This window comes from Tenrec ecaudatus, chromosome 7 (genome assembly GCF_050624435.1).
Source record: "Tenrec ecaudatus isolate mTenEca1 chromosome 7, mTenEca1.hap1, whole genome shotgun sequence".
In the NCBI taxonomy this organism is placed as follows: Eukaryota; Metazoa; Chordata; class Mammalia; order Afrosoricida; family Tenrecidae; genus Tenrec; species Tenrec ecaudatus.
This window is the reverse complement of record NC_134536.1, coordinates 159,347,302-159,367,287: the sequence shown is the minus strand read 5'-3', so window position 1 is coordinate 159,367,287 and position 19,986 is coordinate 159,347,302. Positions and strand designations below refer to the sequence as shown.

The 19,986-nt window shown below is 49.8% G+C and overlaps 1 protein-coding gene across 2 annotated transcripts; it reads right to left on the bottom strand.

The window, feature by feature from the left end:
- Positions 1 to 1,239: 1,239 nt before the first annotated feature.
- Positions 1,240 to 16,904, bottom strand: TRIM39 (tripartite motif containing 39). 2 transcript variants are annotated; one of them, XM_075555296.1, is made up of 7 exons: positions 16,169 to 16,904; positions 14,261 to 14,720; positions 11,628 to 11,723; positions 5,381 to 5,611; positions 4,245 to 4,267; positions 3,635 to 3,750; positions 1,240 to 2,906 (listed from the first exon to the last, which is right to left on the bottom strand). In XM_075555296.1, exons 2-7 carry the CDS (start codon positions 14,711 to 14,713, stop codon positions 2,359 to 2,361), a joined length of 1,467 nt encoding a protein of 488 aa, XP_075411411.1. In that variant the 5' UTR covers positions 14,714 to 14,720; positions 16,169 to 16,904; the 3' UTR covers positions 1,240 to 2,358. The 2 variants fall into 2 exon arrangements, with proteins under 2 accessions (XP_075411411.1, XP_075411412.1); XM_075555297.1 differs by lacking the exon at positions 5,381 to 5,611.
- Between the last annotated feature and the right edge of the window lie 3,082 nt (positions 16,905 to 19,986).

Genomic DNA, 19,986 nt, shown 5'->3' with positions numbered 1-19,986 from the left:
CGTCCGCGCGGCACGGCGCGTCACCGCGCGCTCTCCCGAGGCCCGTACTTTGGCGCCACCCCACGGTCGCACACACTCATGTATTTGTAAACCCATTTATTTGTAAAACCGTCCCCGTCAATCCAAGGGTCCCTAAGAGTTTCGGTTCCTTCCGGTGTCCTTTCTCAAACCCCAGATGAGTTAGACCAAGCAGAGACTAGAAAGGCTACCAGAGTAGATCTTAAAGTTTCTCTGTGCAGCTAAGTGTGGGCAATGGTTATGGCAATCCGTAACCAGCTAGGCCTGCAGTCCCCAAGTCCCAGGCTGGTGCCTGAAGACTGACAGGCAGGAGGAATAGTGGTTATACATTCAAAAGGCACTTGTGCCGGTGGGAGTCAAAGCAGGAAGAACTGAGTGTGATGGCGAGAAGGCTCCCAGGAAAGCACAGCTTAATCCCATTCCTTTCTTCTCACCCGAGAAACGTACTTCCTAGTCTGAAGCATTAGAGCTAGAAGCCGATCAATAGCAATCCTTACCCCTGAAATGACACCCCTACATCTGACCTCTGCCTGCCTCCCATTGGTTGGTTGACATCCTGTTTGGTTCCTCTTCATAGTTAATGGACTGCAAATTCCTGAGGTCAGAAACAAATGGATAGAAGGGGTAGGATGAACCCTGAGATGGGGGTGGGGTGGGGGGTGGAGAGGGCAACGTAGGTCAGGAGAGGTTATGGCCTCGGTCTCTTGCCAGGCAGGCCGGTATAGGCAACTGGATTTCCTGCTCAGAGAAAAGGAAATGGTTGAAACCTCCTCCAGGACCAGTTTGACCCAGGTCCTCAAACCACGGCGGGGAGGAAAGTGTTTCAACAACAGATGCCTAAATCCACCCCAATCCTGGATCATTCGCTGAGGGTGGGGCCTGGGAGCATGCATTTTCAACACCTCGGTGACCTCACAGACTTCACTTGCAGGGCCACTGACAAATTACCACACAACATAGAACACTTCAGTGGGTCCTTTGCTCCATATTATTTCAACCAACCAAAGCGTCTTGCCACAAAGAACCACCGTCAAGGCACAAAGGTAAGAGGAGAAGAGTCTGGACAAAGTCCTGCTGAGGTGGGAAGAGGAGCTGAAATGCCCTCAGGAAATTGCAGCCTCTTGTCCCAAAATCTTCTCTCTTGATTCCCCAAGCAGAGATAAGCCAAACCATTGGCGTCTTGTGTGGCATCCGTCACTTGACCATTTTTGACAACGTATGTACCCTGCAGCATGTTTATTTTGGCCTATTAGTAAAAGAATGTGCATTCTCTGAAATGGGGACTGGCAAAAGATGAAGGATGGCAACAAGCAAAACACTGGCTCTTCCGAACTGGAGTTCCAGGCAGGCCAGGCCTTCCCTTCCCAAACCACCCTCCTTCTACGGTCTTCAGGATGAGAGAGACATTACTGGTCTATCTTTCTGACTTGAGCACATCTTCTGGGTAACAAAGGCCGACATCTTGCCACTAACCATTTCTTAGCCTTCTTTACGGCCCAGAGCTTTGGATAGCCGCCATTGCTTCCTTTGCCTCTCTCTCTCATACCGGACCTTCTCCCTTCCAAGTTCTTTTGGGAAAGCAGTGAAAAGGTGGACATGACCGCAGAATCTCTTTCACAGTGCCTCCTCTCGAGGAGAAAGCGATCGACTTCCTGGAGACAACCAAGCATAAGGCCGCGGGCAGCGAGTCAGCTCTGCTAAAAGGCTGGGCAGGGACCTGGGCTCTCCTGTTTCTTCTCACCCACTCTCCCTGACCCTCTACTTTTGAACAATCTTACTCAAAATGGCAACCTTCGCCTGGGAATGGAAGACCAAATCAGCTCCCTTCCCTAACATTCTCAATACCAAATCTTTGTCCCGGACACCCTCTCTGCTTCTAGAACCATGAGAGCAACTGCCATTCAGCTTTATTCAAACGGGAGGTACACAGACCTCGGGGACCGTCCTCAAGAAACAGGACTATCCTCTCTGGAGAAGCCCCTTAAAAGGAAGTTATTATAAGGGTCTGTTTCCTCCTCCAGTGTGAGGCAGGCAGATCCCCCCCCCCTATCACCTTTCTGCTTCTCCCTTCCCTCTCTGTCTGTGCAATGGGAAACCTGGTGGACGGCAGAGGAGACCATCCCCTGGAAGCAGCTCCGCCCCCTGGCAGTGAGCTGGGGTGTGTGCTGGTGCTCTCACCCCAGCCCAGTCCTCCTCCGCCACACCAACCGTCCTGGAAACCAGGGTGCTCCTCCTCGCCAGTGCAGGGCCAGGCACACCGGGAGACGTCCCAGGACACAGGAAGGAAATCCCACAGCTCTTGACCCTGCCTCGCCCCAATGATTTCCATGTTCCCACCTGTCACTCCCAATCTGTCGGAGACCTAATGGTCAGTGGCGCAGCGTTCTTCCGACCAGCCCGGATGCCCGGGTAGAAGAGGGGCCACAGTTTCTCAGTAAACCTGTCAGTGAAGGTGTAGATGTGCGAGCGGTCTGTGACGTTGTAAAAGGACAGCGTGCCAGCCTCGTAGTCTAGGAATATGCCCACCCGCTTAGGTTTCACCTTGATGCGCAAGGGCGTAAAAGGCGTGGTCGTAGCCGCGTATTTGTCCCCGTTCCATAGCCGCACACGCCAGTAGCCAGTCTCAGGGAGTGGAGTCAGCTCGCCCTTTCGGCTCACGGAGTCCTGGCACACACCCACTGCCCAGTGGGTCTTGTCGCCCACCTCCACCTCCCAGTAGTGTCGGCCTGAGGTGAAACCCTCTGTAGCCAGGACGCAAGGGTAGAAGGTGAAGCGCCGAGGCGTGTCAGGGAGATCCCGGAGTCTTGTCTCCATGAACTTGACGCTCTTCCGATCTTCCGACAGGACGAGGTTAGGATGCGCAGTTTCAGGGTCTAGGGTCAAGTCCGCTGGCGGGAGAAGCCAGAGTGGGAAGCTAGATGAGGATGGGGATAACTGCCTCCTAGCCCTACATTCCCCTTCCAGCCTGCCTTCACAAAGCCTATTGTCTTTAAGGTCCCCAGAACATCCGGTTTGGTTAACTTCCTCAGGATGTCACCTAAGACAGGAGCGCAGGCAGGAACAATGGCTTTGCTTCGGACCTTGACCCTACTGTAAATAGGTAATGATCTCCTGCCTGAAAGGGCAGGTGGGCCAGGTTCCAGCCTACTTTTCTCGCCACCCCCTCCGACATTAGTTCCTTCATGGTGTGGAGAAGCGCTAAGTCAAATCAAGGGCCAGAAGGAAGGATGTGTTAGGAAGAATTCAGAACAAGGTGGCACATGGCCTAGGGACAGAGAGAGAGCTGGCTGCTGGATCTACTTTCCAGCACTGCCTGATCTTCTCCCTTAATGGGACTCCCCTACACTCTACTTTAGTTGGATGCCAAATTACATGGTCATGCAACCTGCTCTAATTAATAACCTGCTCTAATTAATAACAACTCCGCTCTCTGAGTGGCTAGTTAGAAACGATAGGGGAGTGAGAGGTGACCCCTCACTCACTCGCTTTCTGTGACTCTGCTGAGAGACACACTGAAAGCCAGGTGCAGGGTGGGAGGTGAGCATGGAAACGGAAGCCCAGATGCGGTGGGGCCTAAGCGGATTCTTTCTGCTGTTTTCTTTTAGGAGCAACTCACCAACAAACTGTTTCAGGATCTTCCTCAGGGCAAAATACTGTCGAGGGAAATTGCTAAAGTTCTTCTCCAGCTGGATGGACACGGCAGTCACCTCCATGTTCTTCATTTTCTCACATCTGGGAGGGGGAGGGAGAGAGGGGAAGAGAAGATAGAGTCGGGGGAAGGTACAGCCAAGTAACTATTCAGATGTTATCTTTAGGAAGAAACTGAAATTTCCCCCTTCCCGATCGGCACTTGTCTCCTGCTTTCTCTCACCATTCTACTGAGAGCCACAGGCCCCGAGGGCAGAGCCTTTCTGAGTCTGCGATCTGTTTCATGCACCATGTTCAACAGCCATCTCCACGCGCTGCCCCCCCACTGTTTCTTCCTCAGACATGGTTTGGACACAGTGATACCCCGCAGGGCCGAATGGAATCTGCCCCCACATGATCTGTTCTCTTTTCCGAGGAAGGCTTGTGATTCGCCCTCTGACTTTCTGATATACGAAAAAACTTCCTTCACTTCCACATCCCATTCAGATACGATGGTTTTCCCCTGGCCCCTTCCTCCCAAGCCAACTGCACGGCTAGCCTTTGACCGAACCCACTCAGAAATAAAGGCAAGGACTTACTTTTCTAGGGTACTTTTGACATCCTAGAGGAAAGGAGAAAAGAAAGCAATATTGGTCCTGGTATTCAAGAGTCCTGAAAGCAAAAGAGCCAACCCTCGCCCATAAAGTGCTACATCTAGTGAACAGCCCTTGGACAACGTGGAGGTCTGGATCCACGGAGAAGAGCACCAGCGGGACCCATGGGCATCTCCCCTAACCTAACCCCCACTGCCAACTTGGTCACCACAAAATCACCATCACTGACACACCGTTTCCGATGTGTCTCATCTATTCCTCACGACACGGGGAACTCGCTGCACAGGGATAGGATTGTGTGTCTGCTCTGTGTTCTGTACCCAAGCACCAATTACACAGTTCACTTCCCTTGAGGGTCAGGAGACAATCCAAATGGTGGCATAGTTGTGAGTGTGTTACAATTTCCTGTGTGGTCCGATAGCTGCCCTCTGGTACTGGTATACAAGCACACTGATAACTGTGTGCCAACTGGATTTGAGGGAACTTGGGGTCCAGAACACCAAGACGACAAATCTCTGCCCTTGCCAGATGTCTCAGTTTAATGTGGAAAGCAGAACACACACACATGAAAAGAGACAAGGCTACCTAACATGCGCACAAATGAACAGCTTCACTGATTCAGAGGTCTCAAATGGCCCCCACAGCCTGCTAACAGCGCTCACCTGCTTCAGAAAACAAATGCCCCCAACTATTTTAGAAGTCCTAGTTGCATGCCAGAAGTAATATATTGTTACACATAATTTCAAGGATCCTTTGTATGCAGCTTCTATTTTTTGCTTTTGTTGGTCAGCACTAAGTAAATCAAGTCCCCGACTTAGAAGTAGTGGTAATTCTAGTTACAACAAAATGTAATGCATAGTGTCTTAGTCATGTGGAGACTTCCCTCCAAGTACATTTTCCTTTGGTACAAATTAAGCACAGAATTGCTGGTGAGATGTAAGAACTGAGAAATGAGCAGAAAGGGAGGAGAGCAGTCAGGGAAGCGTTTAGTGGAGAAAGAAGGACAGGCTTAGAGCAGCAGAGCAGACGGGCGGGCCTCCCGGGCGGGAAGAGTGACTGGCACAGAGCTTTACTACTGGTCCCGCTGGACCCAAGGAGCCATGCAGGGGCCAAAGTCGAACCTTAAGCATCTCGAAGCCTGACTGCAAGCACTTGCCCTCCACCTCAGCTGCCAGATGGGCCAGGCTGCGGCGCTTGTCCCCGAGGTGAGCAGAGTTTTCCCGGAGCCGCTGTAAGATGCCTTCCTCCTCCTCCTCCAGCTGCGACAGCAACACCTGCTGCTCTTCGTTCAGCCGCCGATGCAGCTCCTCAAACTCTTTCAGGATCTGCTGCCGGCGGCTCTCCACTAGCCTCTGCCAACACAGGGGGATGCTGACTCAGCACAGCAGGTCAGGGGGTGTCAGGGAGTCCCCCCCCCTACACACACACACACACACGCACACCCTGTGTTTGAACAAACAGACCTTTAAAGTCATGGAAAACCATAGAATAGGACACTCATTTTTTCTTTGGGAATTTCCTTCTGTAAAGAAAGGCTTCATCCCCAGTCATCTCCCACTGATGGCTTAACAATCGATGAGATCACAAGAAAAAAATTACTTTCTTTTAAAAATTAGCATCTTAAGTGGTTTATGTTTTAATAAGATAAAAGATAGTACCAAGACAAAACTCACTGCCATCAAGTCAATTCCGACTCTTGATGGCCCTACCGGAGTGGCTGGTGGTTGTGAGCTGACAAGCGTGCCACCACTACAATATGCCACCACTACACCACTGGGGCTCTTCTACGAGACGTCACAACTCACTAGTAGGGCCACGCATGGGACGCAGGCAGTTCAGAGGAAGCGCGAGCTTTGCTCTTGAGCAACTTTAAAGCGTCAGTAGATGCAATCTGTCCAGAGAAGTACAGATGTGGACACGTTAGGCGCTCACAGATGAGGGTGCTACAGCAAGTGTGGTGAGGAAAGCAGCTGGTGCCTGGCTGTCCAAATGAATGGCGTGTGGCTTCTATTCAAACAAGCAGCCATCTAAGTGAGGCATCAACTAAGTCCACATGGAAGAAGCACTTCAGCCTGTGTGAGCCAAAGATGATAAATACCAAATCCAAATATGATGGAGAGAAAGGTATCACAGCTGAAGCTGTGAATACTCAATTTTCAGAAGGCTATGGATGACGGGTGGAGCCGGAAACCTATCTGCAGGGTCCCTCTGTGGATGGAGTGAGGCCCTGGTGGGCCGCATCGGACCACAGTGCAGGGACACAGATAACCTAGCCACCACACAGACCACTGTAAACCTGATGGCAGTGGATGGGACGACAGTGAATTGTGATACCCAGGCACTTGATTTCCCTCTGGACCCATTCTGGATGTTTTTTTTCTCGACAGGTTTTTTTTTTTTCCTCTCTCCTGGTTTAATATCACTGGTAGGTCTTTCCTTTCTTTTAAATTATATTATTTACTCTTTTTTGTATGTTCCCTAGTTTATGAAGGGCAGATGAGCAAATAAATATATATAGGCAGTAATTGATATCAAGACTTCTTGGGAATAAGGGGTGGGGACGGGCTGAAGGAAAGTAGGGGGCAAATGCATACAGGAGGGGCAGGGTGCACTACAATCGACTGGTGACGTATATGATATGTGAATTACATATCAATATTTTAAAAAAGTTAGAAGCCTGTCATTTCTACACTGCAAGCTATCTATCTGGTAAAAACCAACTGGAAAGAAGTCAGTAGCGGTTTGATAACAGCTTGTTACAAAAAACACATGCGGATCTCAAGGCTAAGCCTGTTAAACAGCTCCAAGTCACTTCCGAGGAGCAGTTCCCACCTCAAGAAAAGGTTCCCGGGCTTGTTGGCAAACTAGTTGCTAACGTCTGAAGCGTGTTTTCTCTAAGCAGGAACCCACAGGCTTAGGTGCATGTCCTGAAAGGAAATAGCGGCTGGCTGCCCACTAGTGGCTTCACACCAGTGGGAATCCCGCTTCTTCGTAAGTCCGAGGGACAATACTGCTCCGCAGTGGTTTGCGGACTTCGGGCCTTTCAGAAGGCGACTGCCCCGCTTGTTTACCGGGCCACCTCTGGGTGCGGTGCCTTTGCCCCATCAACTTTTCAGCTAGCTGCCTCATGCGTGCGCCAACATTTGCACACACCCCGGAACCCTCCAAGTCTGAGATGGGAATACTGCATCCTAAAGCCCCAGCCATGTACTTTTTCGTGAGCATTCACCCTTCTTCCTGGGTCTCCGCACAGAAAAACTGGAGTTGCTTCTTTGGGCTGATGGGGAAGGATGAACCCAAAGGAGCAGCAGAGACTCTGACTCTGAAAGGAAACAGTGGGACACACAGGGAGCGGGAGAAGACACGGAGCAAATGCAAAGCAGCACTGGGATTCCCAAGCTTAGCATGTGCGGGCTTCTGCCAATTAGCTGCACTTCTGCTCTAGTCACTTGGTCCTGCTGCTCGCTTCTCAGGTGCATTCTGGAATCTAGCCGAACATCTCACCACGTGGGTCTGCCACGAAAGTAAAACACAGCACCCCCTTCTCTTTCATCCCTTCCTTCTTTAGAAATGATGCACGGGCGCCGGTTCATAATCCTAAGAAGCTAACAGACTTACTCCTGTTTATGCATCCATCATCTCTTATCACTCAATGTATAGGCTGGTGGCTTGATGTGAGGATGTTACCTTCTCTAAGGATACTTTGGAAATGGGGGTGGGGTGGAGAGGGGTTGGTTGCTTGGGTTGGGGGGCAGATGCAATATTGGGCTGAAAACCCATAGGTGGTGGCTGGAGTCTACCAGCCACTTCCCGGGAGACATGTGGTAGCCGACTTCTGAAAAGATTCACGGTCTTGGAAACTCTGGAGCAGTCCTGTCCTCTAGGATCCTTCTGAGTCAGAATTGAACCACTTGGGTCTTGTGTTTGTTTTGTTTTAATGGTTGGGGGGGGGTCTCCTGGCAAAGATGTGTGGGACAATTACACATAATCAACTGACTAGCACCATTTCCTAATGTTTTGCAGGCTATTCAAAACATAAGCCCCCATTTGAGTACCACTTAAACTGCCTATCAGAGCGTATATTCTTTGCACTAAACATGTGGAAGACCACAGTTTATAGGCAGAGCCCTCATCCATTCTTGAGTCTCCACAAGTTGCAGTCTTTCTAACCTTTCAGAGGCCAGGTAAACAGCTTTGCCCTTAGGCAGGTCTGGCTTTTAGAAGATTGCGACCATCCCCCCAGCCAGCTCCGGAAGGTAGCGTAACTCAGAGGGGCTTGTCTGGGTGTGCTGGCTTCCAATTTCCTACCCTATGAATAGGGAAGAGAAGTCATCCCACACAGCCCCTCCGAGGAAAGAAGAAGGCCTGTGTTTGGCTTTCAAGACCAGTATGGGCACCCGAGAAAACTCGGGGTGCACACTCAGGTGGCTGTGCTGTCTTTCTGAGTGTCCCCAAAGTTGACTCATCATTTTGAAACGAGGTGAGCCAACTAAGCGTAGCATCTGCGAAGTTGTGTCACTAAGAGTAGCTTCCGTGGGCTGTGGAGCTGACAGGACCACACATCTACTCAGTCAGCACTTGTACCTGTGGCAGTGGCAACCATCTCATCTCCTAAGCACGCAGCTCCGTGGCACCTTTCCCTCCCTATCGACAGGGGCACGTGCGCTTCCCCATTCTACTAGCATAACAACAGCAGTCTCGGAAAACATGTCCTTTAGGGGCTGTGGTTGGTAGGGTTGTTCTGAACCTGTACTTCTCACTGCAACGCGAAAAATAACTACTTACTTAGCAAGAGGCCAGGAGAGAAGGACTCCAGGGGAGAGGAATGGGGAGCGGAAATAGCTACAGAAAGAATGCTGATGGTAATTTCACAGGCCATTGACATGGTAATTTACCTTTTAAAAAAACACACCTCGTCTAAAAAGGTGACTCTCCTCCCAAGCCTCCACCACGGAGGTAGGCAGGAAGAGAAGAGTTGGTGGCTGAGAATAGTTTCATTTTCATAGTAAGGTTTTCAGTAGCACTGCACAAACATAAAAGATTTTTACAGTTCACCTCCTCTCAGCCACTGCCATTCTGCCCCCCAGATTTACAAATTCACATGGTTTTGTCCCAATAATAATAGTGCTTCTGCTGAGATGCGGTGATTCATTCGAAAACACAACCCTGTACCCTTTTAAAGCCTGTGCTAAATTTCCAGTGGTCTCTCTCTAAACATCAACTCCAAGACCTCAAGATGTCTGTGGAGGCCTGTACTCAGACCGAATCCCTAGTGGGTGCTTAGAAACTGGAAGCTACTTTCTGCGATTTCTTCCACTCTGGTTTCTCTAAATGGAGGGCAGGACTGTTTCTGCTCTTTGTTGTACCCTCAGCACCAAACACAGAGTTCGGTCTGTACTAAGAATTCAGTAAATACTTGTGGATTCACACAGTATCCCTGGTTTTGGATTCACTTCTTCAAGTTTCAATTTCCTCCTGGGTAAGCCCGGGTAAGAGCACCTACCTGATGGGGTACCCAAGTCCACCCCAGAAGCCCTGGTAGCATAGTGGCTTATTCCTTCTGCCGACACTTTGCTCCTCAGGAAAAAGATAAGGCTCTTCGCTTCCTTAATTATTTACAGCATCGGAAACTCAAAGGGGCAGTTCTACTCTGTCCTATAGGGTCACTATGAAATATAATAAACTCAATGGCAGTAAGCTGTGTTTTGTCTTTTTTACGCTCACCCTTGTCAAAGAGGAGCTACAGAACTTCTCTGTCTTAAAGCTTCTCTATGTCACGGGCACCCAATAAAGTAAGGCATCAAAAACCAAAGCAAAACAGAACACATCCCAAAAGCTATGCAAACAAACAAACAAACTCACTCCCATGGAGTCCATTTGGACTCGGCAACCCTACCAGACAGTGTCAAACTGTCCCTGTGAGTTTCTGAGACCGTTAACCTCTTTCTCTTTTTAAAGATCATTTCACTTGGGACTCATACAGCTCTTATCACCATCTACACATCCATCCACTGCGTCAAGCACATTTGTACATGTTACCATCATCATTCTCAAAACATTTTCTTTCTATTTGAGCCCTTGGTATCAGCTCATTTCCCCCCTTCCCCTAGACCAGTGGTTCTCAACCTTCCTAATACCGTGACCCTTTAACATAGCTCCTCATGCTGTGGTGACCCCCAACCATAAAATTATTTTTGTTCCTACTTCATAACTGTAATTTTGCCACTGTTATCAATCAGGCGACCCCTATGAAAGGGTCATTCGACCCCCACATTGAGGACCGCAGCCGTAGACGGTTCTCTCTTTATGGGAGTAGAAAACCTCTTCTTTCTCCAGACAATCAGCTGGTAGTTTCAAACTGCTGACCTTGTGGTCAACCCAATGCATACACACGACGACACCAAGGCTCCTTTGAAGTAATGCACAGAACTCAATAAATATTAGTTACTGCCGTTGCTATAGAAGCGCTGGTGGCACAGTGGTTACAATAGAACTACAAATTGAAGCAAAGTAAGTGACAACATACTACAACACCTCAGTCCCTGGTCCCTGAACTGCTCATTGAAAGGTTGGTCGCCTGAACCCAGCAGGCAGCTCTGTGGAAATAAGATGTGGCAGTTGGCTTCCTTAAATAGTTAAAGCGCTGGACACACTATAAGGCAGTTCTATTCTGTTCCATATGGTCACTCTGAGTGCAACAGATAATCAGTGCTACTTTAATTGCTTATTATCCAATAACAGAAACAGGCAGATATTGAAATACCATACTATAAGCTTTAATAGGATATGGCTATGAAAAAGAGTCAAAATCGTTTTAAAATCAAGAAAGTTCTTTTCTAAAGGGTCAGGGAAGCTGTAAGGAAATGGCTTTCATCCTGGGAACTGAAGGACAGACGGAAGGTTACAGGTGAGGGTAGGGAGGGGAAGAACTTCCAAGGAGTAAAACAACATCAGTTAGTTGAGTCATGAATATGTGGTCCTCATGTCACTGAGCAGATCTCCTGATAACGCTCCTCCCTTCCTGCCCAGTGAATCTTCTAAATTCTCCTCTATTCAATTCCTCTAAGAAACGCCTGTCCTTGCATTCCTAACTAACCAACAACTTTCCACTAGTTTTACAAAATATGGGACCAACATTTAAAGACTTTCCTCAACTCGCCCATTCAAGATGTGCTATCTATTCTTCACCTCTTACATTCCTTTTCAAAATCTAGCTCGTGAGTATTTAAGTACAATGTTTCCTGGTATGATAAACTACCGCTCATTTTGAGAGAAGAGCGTTTTTCTCGTACACCAGGACTGGTGAATTACCTGGCCCCTGCTAGGAAAAGACCCGCAGAGCAGCCACATGGAATCCCTTGCCTGTACCTTGAGCTCTCCGGGCTTCTTCTCCTCAGAGGACTTGCAGCGGGTGAGAACTTGCAGCTTCTGCTCCAGGGGTACCAGGCACTTCTGCAGCTTCTCCTGGGGGTGGAGAGGACGTGGGAAAGGTAACAATTTGGGATGGTGGCACAAGCTTCATTCACAGGGCAACCCACTTGACTGCTTCTTACCCATCTCAGCGCCTCTTGGACACACGCTCTTCCGGCCTGTCATGTAATGTGTAAGCTTATTGGTGGTCCGTTCTTCTGCCAGCAGCCTGTCCCACGTTATCTCTGCTCACCCAATTTTTTCCTCATTGCATCTCATAGCTGTTCAATACACACGTGTGTGTGTGTGTGTGTGTGTGTACTTCCCAACCCCCTTCATATTAACTTTCTCTTACTCTCAAAGTGACCTCTTGTACCCTGATAAAGACTTCAAACATATGAAATCTTTGATCTATATTGTAAATTACTCAAGCCAGCATCCTACATATTTCAGCAAAGTCCGTGTCGACATGCTTACAACACTGAAATTAACACTGAAATTTCTAGTTTTCAACACCCAAATAGCTATTCTGTGCCCCAATAGCAAGTTATGCTGCTGTCCAACATGCAAGAAAGATGCAGACAACAACCTTGTTCGGCTTAGGCTGGTGAGCAAGTCTGAAGAGTAACGTTATCTAGTCTTCGTACCGATGGACACAAGGGATGTTTTCAGCAGGGTGACAGATGAGGAACAGAGTCTGGTTCAGCTTTTGCCAAGTTATGTCTTTTTCCTTATGGAAAAGGAATTTAGCAAAAATACGACATGTTGGACAATTACCCATAGAACACTCAAACGTGTTCTGTGTGACATGTTGACCACTCCACACCACTGCTGTTCTTCAGACTTGAGGCTGACTGAGTTCATGATCAAGAGTATGCTATCCCGCATTCCATGTCCTCTTCCAGCTGAATTCAGAAAGGACACGGAACAAGAAATACCACTGACGACCTCAGACAGGTCTGAGCTGAAGGTAAGAATCCCAGACAGCTATTTATTTGTATTTCATTGACTATGCAAAAATATTTGGCTGTGTGTATCCTACCAAACTATGAATAGCATCGAGAAGACTAGGAATTGCAGACACTTCATTGTGCTCATGCAGAACCTGAACCCAGACCAAGAGGCAGTTGTTGGAACAGAATGACCTGGTTTAAAATCAAGAAAGGTGTGTGCCAGGGTTGTATCCTTTGACCACACTTTCCCACTCTACCTGCCAAGCAAATCATCCAAGAAGCTGAGCTATCTGAAGAAGAGCATGCCATGAGAATTGGAGGAAGGCTCATTCCCAACGTTGCTGAGAGTGAGGAGGACTGGAGGACCTTCCTGATGAAGACCAAAGACTGCAGCCTTCAGTATGGATTATCACGCAGGGCAAAGACAACTAGTACCTTCACTACTGGACCAATGGACAACATCATGACAAATGAAAAAAACACTGAAGCTGTCAAGGATTTCATTTCACTTGAATTCACAATCAATGCTTCTCCAAACAGTCAAGAAATTAAACAATGTTTTACATTAGACAACTCTGCAGCCTAAGCCTCCTTTAAAGTGCTATGAAGCAAAGATGTCATTTTGAGGATGATGGTATTGGCCTGATCCAAGCCATGGCATGTTCAACGGCCCGTGAAAGCTGGACAAGAGTATGGGAGACCAAGCCAATAACCAGAGCAGTGATACCAGCAGGGGAAGGGGAAGGTGGGGGCAAAAGGGGGAACCATTCAGTGATCGATATATGACCCCCTCCCAGGGTGAGGGACAACAGAAGTGGATGAAGGGAGAGACATGGAAAAAAAAATATCATCAAGGGTTCATGAGGGAGGGGGGGGGGAGGGAAATGGGCTAATATCAAGGGCTCAAGTAGAAAGCAAATGTTTTGAGAATGATGATGGCAACAAATGTACAAATGTGCTTGACACAACGGATGTACGTGATGAGTTGTATGAGCCCCCAGTAGAATGATTTAAAAAAGTAAAAAAGAAAGAAAATGATGGCAACATAAGTACAAAAGCACTGGACACAATGGATGTATGGCTGGATTGGGATAAGAGCTGTCAAGAGGCCCCAATAAAATGAATTAATAAAAAAAGTATGGAAGACCGTAGAAGAATAGATGCATTTGAATTAGGGTCTTGGTGAAGATTACTCAAAGTACCACACACTGTCAGAAAAACAAGTACTTCCTGGAAGAAGTAGAGTCAGATTGTTCCTTAGAAGAATGGTGAGAATTCCTTTCCCGCACTTTGAACAGGCTCGTCAGGAGGGACCAGGTCCTGGAAGGGTAAGGTGTTGAGCGAGGTAGAACCGTCAGTGAAAGAGGAAGGCCCTCAACAAGATGGACTGACACAGTGGCTGCTGACGCTGGATTGCACAATGGGTTCACACACAACAATAGTGAGGATGAGGAAGAACTGCTCAGTATCTCATGCTTTTGTACATCGACAGTCACTGCGTGTCCGAAGTGACTCAGCGCGGAAAGCATTAGCGCGAACACAAGATGCAGTCTTGCATAGTCCTCTACGCACAGCGTCTCTCAGCCACTGTTGCTCCACTCTCTCCCCATTGTTGGTATCATGCAGCTGGTTCCCTACCTTGTACTCCTGTGTAGCATCATCCAGTGGCACAACGGTGTGGACCCGGTGGGTGTGGGAGATTGCACATATCAAACATACAGGCTCCTGGTCTTCATAGCAGAAAAGGTTGAGGGCCTCATTGTGCTGGGGGCAGAGACTCTCGTCTCGGATCTTCCTCTTGACCGCCTGGAGCTGCTTGGCAATTTCCACCATGCTGCCCAGTTGCCGATTAGGCCGGAGACTGCGGTATCGAGATGTCTTTCGACACACAGGACACGGGAAGTCCCTCTCTAGGTCCTCCCACCAGCGAGTGATGCAGGCTTTGCAGAAGTTGTGTCCACATTCTATGATGACAGGCTCCTTCAGGTACTCAAGGCACACAGAGCAGCTGGCCTCCACCTGCAAGTTCTCCAGAGCAGCAGCTGTGGAGGCCGCAGAGGCCCCGGCCTCCAACAGACCCGTCTCTGCCATTGTTTAACTTAGGGGTGGGAGAGAAAAGAAAAATATTAGTTGGAAGTTTACTTCTTTTACTCCCTTGACCTGACATTTATCTCCCCCAATATACCCTACCTTCAGGTCTAATCCCACCTTGGTATTTTCCATCTCTTCTCCCACTAGATTCAACCTCTCATTTCTTTCTCCATTGCCAAACGTAACTCTTAGCCATCAATTTTTTTTTTTTGCGTTTTTTCCCTCGTTAGCAAATACACTTACCCCTCAATACACTTAGCTTCTTAACTCTGTTTTGTTAAAAACAGCGCCTTCTCCCTACCCTAGCCCATTCACATGCAGGTCCATCCCATTTTTATCTAAAAGCCAATCAGTTCCAGACCTAGATAGCCCTTAGCTTGACATGTTTTTCTTATGGATGCACAAGGAGTTTTGGAAAGGGAAAATTCCAGGCATTAATAAAGCCGAATCTTGATTGCCTGTCACCTTCCGCTCATTCTTTCCAAGGGTAGTAAATGGAAAGGGGTAGGTGAGTAACAACATCCTCTTTAAAGTTTGAAATTGTTCTTTTATCAGTCTAGTCTAGTGAAAAATCCTTGAAACGATTCATATAACATCTCATTTCTTCTTGTGTGCATTTGGACGTTTGGAACCACTGAAAAATTCATGGTAACTCTATTAAAAGAGTATGGTATTGTGCTCAAACCGATGTCTTTTTTTTTTATTTAAAGAAGGCTGTTAAGTCTAAATATTCAGCAATGACTAGAGTCTTTCAAGGTAGCTTTCATAATTAATTCCCTGGACATACTGTGTCTCCAAATAACTGGTTCTGGAATGACTGGTAATTAAGAGAGAGTTAAGAGGCAATCAAAATCTCCCTCAAGTAATACCTCAGAATTGGAAATGCAGCCAAGAAATTTATACGGAAGAAGGCTGGCGTGCTCCTCCTGCTTTAAAATGGCAAGACTTTTACCCAAGAGTAAGTTTCTCTATGATCGTGTATCCATATCCACCTGCCCACCCGTGCACTCCAAAGGATCCAACAGAAGGACGGGAACTTCTTAGTAGGTTTGTGTGCTGAGTGAAGTGGCCATGGAATTAGTTGGGTTAACACTAAACAAATATATATCAGAGTACATGTGAAACGTGTTTTTAAAGTTGGGGTAGGGCCTCAATAACTAACCCGGCTAGAAATTTCCACCTCCAGCATCAAGTGGCAAGTTTGCTCTAAGTATGGGAAGGAGCGCTGGTGTCCTTGCTACGCATCGGTCTGCTAACCGCATGGGCAGCAGTTGGAAACCACAGGCGGCTCCGGGGGAGGCGAAAGATGAGCTTTCTACTCCCATAAAGAGGGCAGTTGTACCCTGTCCGATAGGGTCGCGATGCGTCCGAAGCGCCTCGATGACACTGACTCAGGAGGACCGGGTATCCCAACTTTGCCCCTTGGCCAACCTTAGCCACGAGCGGCCTCCTCACCTGAAAGGAGTTGATCTGCACTGGCGGAGGTAACGGAAACGGAGCCCGAGGGGAAAAGGATGGAGAGGAGCAAAGGGCCTGGGAGGTAAGGGGAAGGGCTTCGAGGTCCTGTAGAGGGAGGCCTCGCTCGCCGGTGGCTCAGTCCTTCCTCTCCATCTAGTCCTCCTGTCTCCGTGGCAGGACACACTTCGGGGACGTCCTCATTCTGATTCTGCCTCGGTCCAGGGTCCGGGGTCCCCCACCTGGCCAGCCTCTCCCGAGCGTCGTCCAACACCCTATCCCACCCCTATCTCCATCTTCTCCCGCCGGCTGGGGCTCGGGGTGCGGGGGGACCGGACGGCGGGAGAGGAGAGGCCGGCGCTGGCTGGGGAAGCAGGGACGCGCGTCCAGGTGAGGAGGTGTGACGTTCGAGCGGGATGCCCGCCGCCGGGACGCCGCGCAGCGCGCCCGCGACGTAGGCGAGAGGCAGCGGGGCCGGCGCTCGGTGGCGTAGCCAAGCAACGCCGGACGCGCTGACGTCGCCGGGGCGGCAAAAGGTCCGCCCGGGCCCGAGGCGGGCGGAGGCAGCTGTAGTTCCGTGCGAGGCGCCGGTGACGCGGCCGCGGGTGGCCGGGGCGCGCCGGGCAGGGCCGACCGGCCGGGGCAGGGGCAGGGCCCGGGCGGCGGGCGCGGCGTCGGGACAGCACCTACCTCCCCGGCTCCGGGTCCGGGAGTGCGGGCGCGGAGCCGCCCGAGCGCAGCCGCCGCCTTCCTCCTCCCCCCGCCTCCGCCTCCGCCTCCGCCCCGCCGCGCGACGCACAATACTCGCCGGAAGCGGAAGCCAAGCCGCGCGGCCAGCCGGCGTCTGGCGGCCGGCGGCTGCCCGCGGGCGACCGGGGGCGGGGGAGGGGTCGGTGTCTGAGGAGGAAGTCGACGCGCGACGGGACGTGACAACCGGCAGCGGGTGGCCCGGGCCGAGAAGGGCCCCGAGGCGCCAGCCGCCAGGTGAGCGCGGGGTGCGCTGGCGGGCGAGACGGGCCGCGCATGCGCGCGAGCAGGTGCTGAAGCCCATTGCTCGCCGGGCGCCGCAGAGCTGCCCGGTCGAGCGCGCGAACGGCGCGGCCGCGGTCCAGCCCCGCTCGCCGGGTCCCCGGGGGCGTGGGGAGCCGCCCGGGGGCCTTGGCATCTCAAGCCCGACGGGGAGGGAGTGTCCATTGACGGGGCAGCCGGTCCGGTGGAGGCGCCGCGGCTCTCCGCTGGCACGTCACTTCCGAGTGGCGTGCCGGGGTTCGCACCGGCCTGGCATGCAGCCGGGCCCGCCGAGGGCTGCGCCGGCGCCGGGGGCCAGGCCGGGCTGTGGCGGCGCCGGGTCGCCTCTGTCGTCCTCCGCCGCAGTGAGAGCTGGTGTCACGGAGCCCTGGCGCGCTCCGGGGTCCCGGCCGCTGCAAAGCGCTTGGAGGTGTAGCGAGCCTCCCGCGACCTGAGTTCTTGCAGAAACCCCAGGCTCGACGTTGTTAAGCCTCCCTGCCGACAGCTGCCCCCACTGCGTGCCTGTGACTTTGCAAGGAGTGGAGGATTTGGGTCGCAGGAGGAGTCTGCTGGGGAGCACTGGGCCCGGGAACGGCCCCGGAGCTCGTGGCTGGACGAGCCTGAAACTGCTGGTAGGATAGCAAGTTGCCTGCGCCCTCCTTGGAGAGAGGAGATCGTTCAATTGTGTTGTTGCTTGCCAACATGGCTCAGTATTTAAACCTCTCTTTCTGTGAGCTAGAAAGTTTTGGGGTTTTTTGTTTTTAAATCATTTCATTGGGGGCTCGTACAACTCATCACCATCCATCCATCCGTCCATTGTATCAAGCACATTTGTACGTTTGTTGCCACCATCGTTCTCAAAACATTTGCTTTCTGCTTGAACCCTTGGTATCAGCTCCTCATTTTTCCCCCTCCCTCATGAACTCTTGTAAATTAAAAATTATTTTGTCATGTCTTTACTGTCCGACGCCTTCCTTCACCCACTTTTCTGTTGTACGTCCCCCAGGGAGGGGGTTATATGTAGATCTTTGTAATCGGTTCCCCCCTTTCTACTCCACCTTCCCTCCATCCTTCTGGTATTGCCACTCACCACTGGTCCTGAAGGGATCATCTGTCTTGGATTCCCTGTGTTCCCAGATCCTATCTGTCCCAGTGTACATCCTCTGAGTCAGAAAGTTTCACTTACAAAAAACACGATGACAAGTGAGTGAAGTACAAAAATCTAGGGACACACGTTAAATACAGTAGTCTAGAATTACTGTTCCTTAGCAATTTGTTCACCGTGTTTGTGTTTTCAGTAGCCAGAGATTGATAAGAAAACTTGAGAAAATTGTATCGTAATCAATACCTGGCTTTGAGAAACCACACTTAACAATTACTCCTTTTGGGGTACATCTTCAAGTGAAAGGAGCTCTGTGGTGATGATGTAGGATAAACATTGGTTGCTGGCTGCAAGGTCTACTGTTCAAATCCCCCAGTTTCCTCTCCTTTGGGAGAAAAACATGTACTCATGTCAATGTGAGATCTCTGAAGTCCTCTCTAGGTCGATATGAGTTGGAATTATTTGATGGCAATGTTTTTTGGTTTATTGTTAGTAATATATGCTGCCCTGGCGCCATAGTGGGTTATGAGTTAGGCTGTGATCTGCAAGGTCAGCAGTTCGAAACCACCAGCCACTCATCAGGAGAAAAAGGAGGCTTCCTAACTCTCAGTAAAGAGTTATGTCTAAAGGGGGAAGTGGGGAGGGCGGGGTAGGGGGAAAAAAAGGAAAACTGAGCTGATTCCAGGAACCCAAGTGGAAGGTGAATTTTGAGAATGACGAGTGCAACGAATGTATAAGGGTGCTTTGCTCAATTGATGTATGTACGGATTGTGATAAGAGCTGTATGGGCCCCAATAAAAATACTTATTAATTAAAAAAAAAAGATTTACAGTCTAAAATGCACAGGGGCAGTTCTACCGTGGACTACAGGGTCACCATGAGTTGGAATGACTGGGCGGCAGTGACAGAGTATGTCCTGCATACAGTGTTGCAGCATACAAGTACGCTAATGTTATCATTGTTCATTAACAGATGTATGTGCGGAATGCTTCCCACCCCAAAGACAAAGATCACATTTTTAAAGATACTACTGTATATTGATAATAAACGGTAATTTTTAAGTGAGGTATTCAACTTACAGTAAACCTACTTAAAAAGAAAAAAGAAACCTACTTATGACAGAGTCATCTGAATGGGATCATATCGTAAGTTGGGGACTACCAGCATTAACTTTTTTTCTCGTAGCTATTTTACTTGGTGGCATGGCTGATAACTCATTGGGCTGCGAACCACAAGGTCAGCAGTTTGAAACCACCAGCTTGCTGCTCCTTGAAAGAAAGACACATCTTTTCATTCCTCTTGTAGAGAATTACAGTCTAGGAAACCCCAAGGGGCAGTTCCACCCTGCCCAATGTGGTCACTGAGTTGCAACTGACTGGATGGCAGTGAATTTGGGTTTTGGTTTTATTTGACCTTTCAGAATTTTTAGAAGCGATACTGCTAACTTCATGGTTGGCAGTTCGAAATCTCCAGACACTGCAGGAGAAAGAAGTGGTTTAGGGGCTGGTCCCAATCCCAGCTACGTGGACATCTGCCCCTCCACCCGGAAGAATTTATTTCAGAGGACAGTGCTGAGTCTGCAGCTCTGGGAGAGAGGCATGTCTGAACAGAGCGCACCGCACGGGAGCAGATGAATGGGGAGGGAGAGTACAGCACATCCTGGCCCACCAACCCTTAAGGAAAAGATTCCCACTCAGAGCAGCCAATC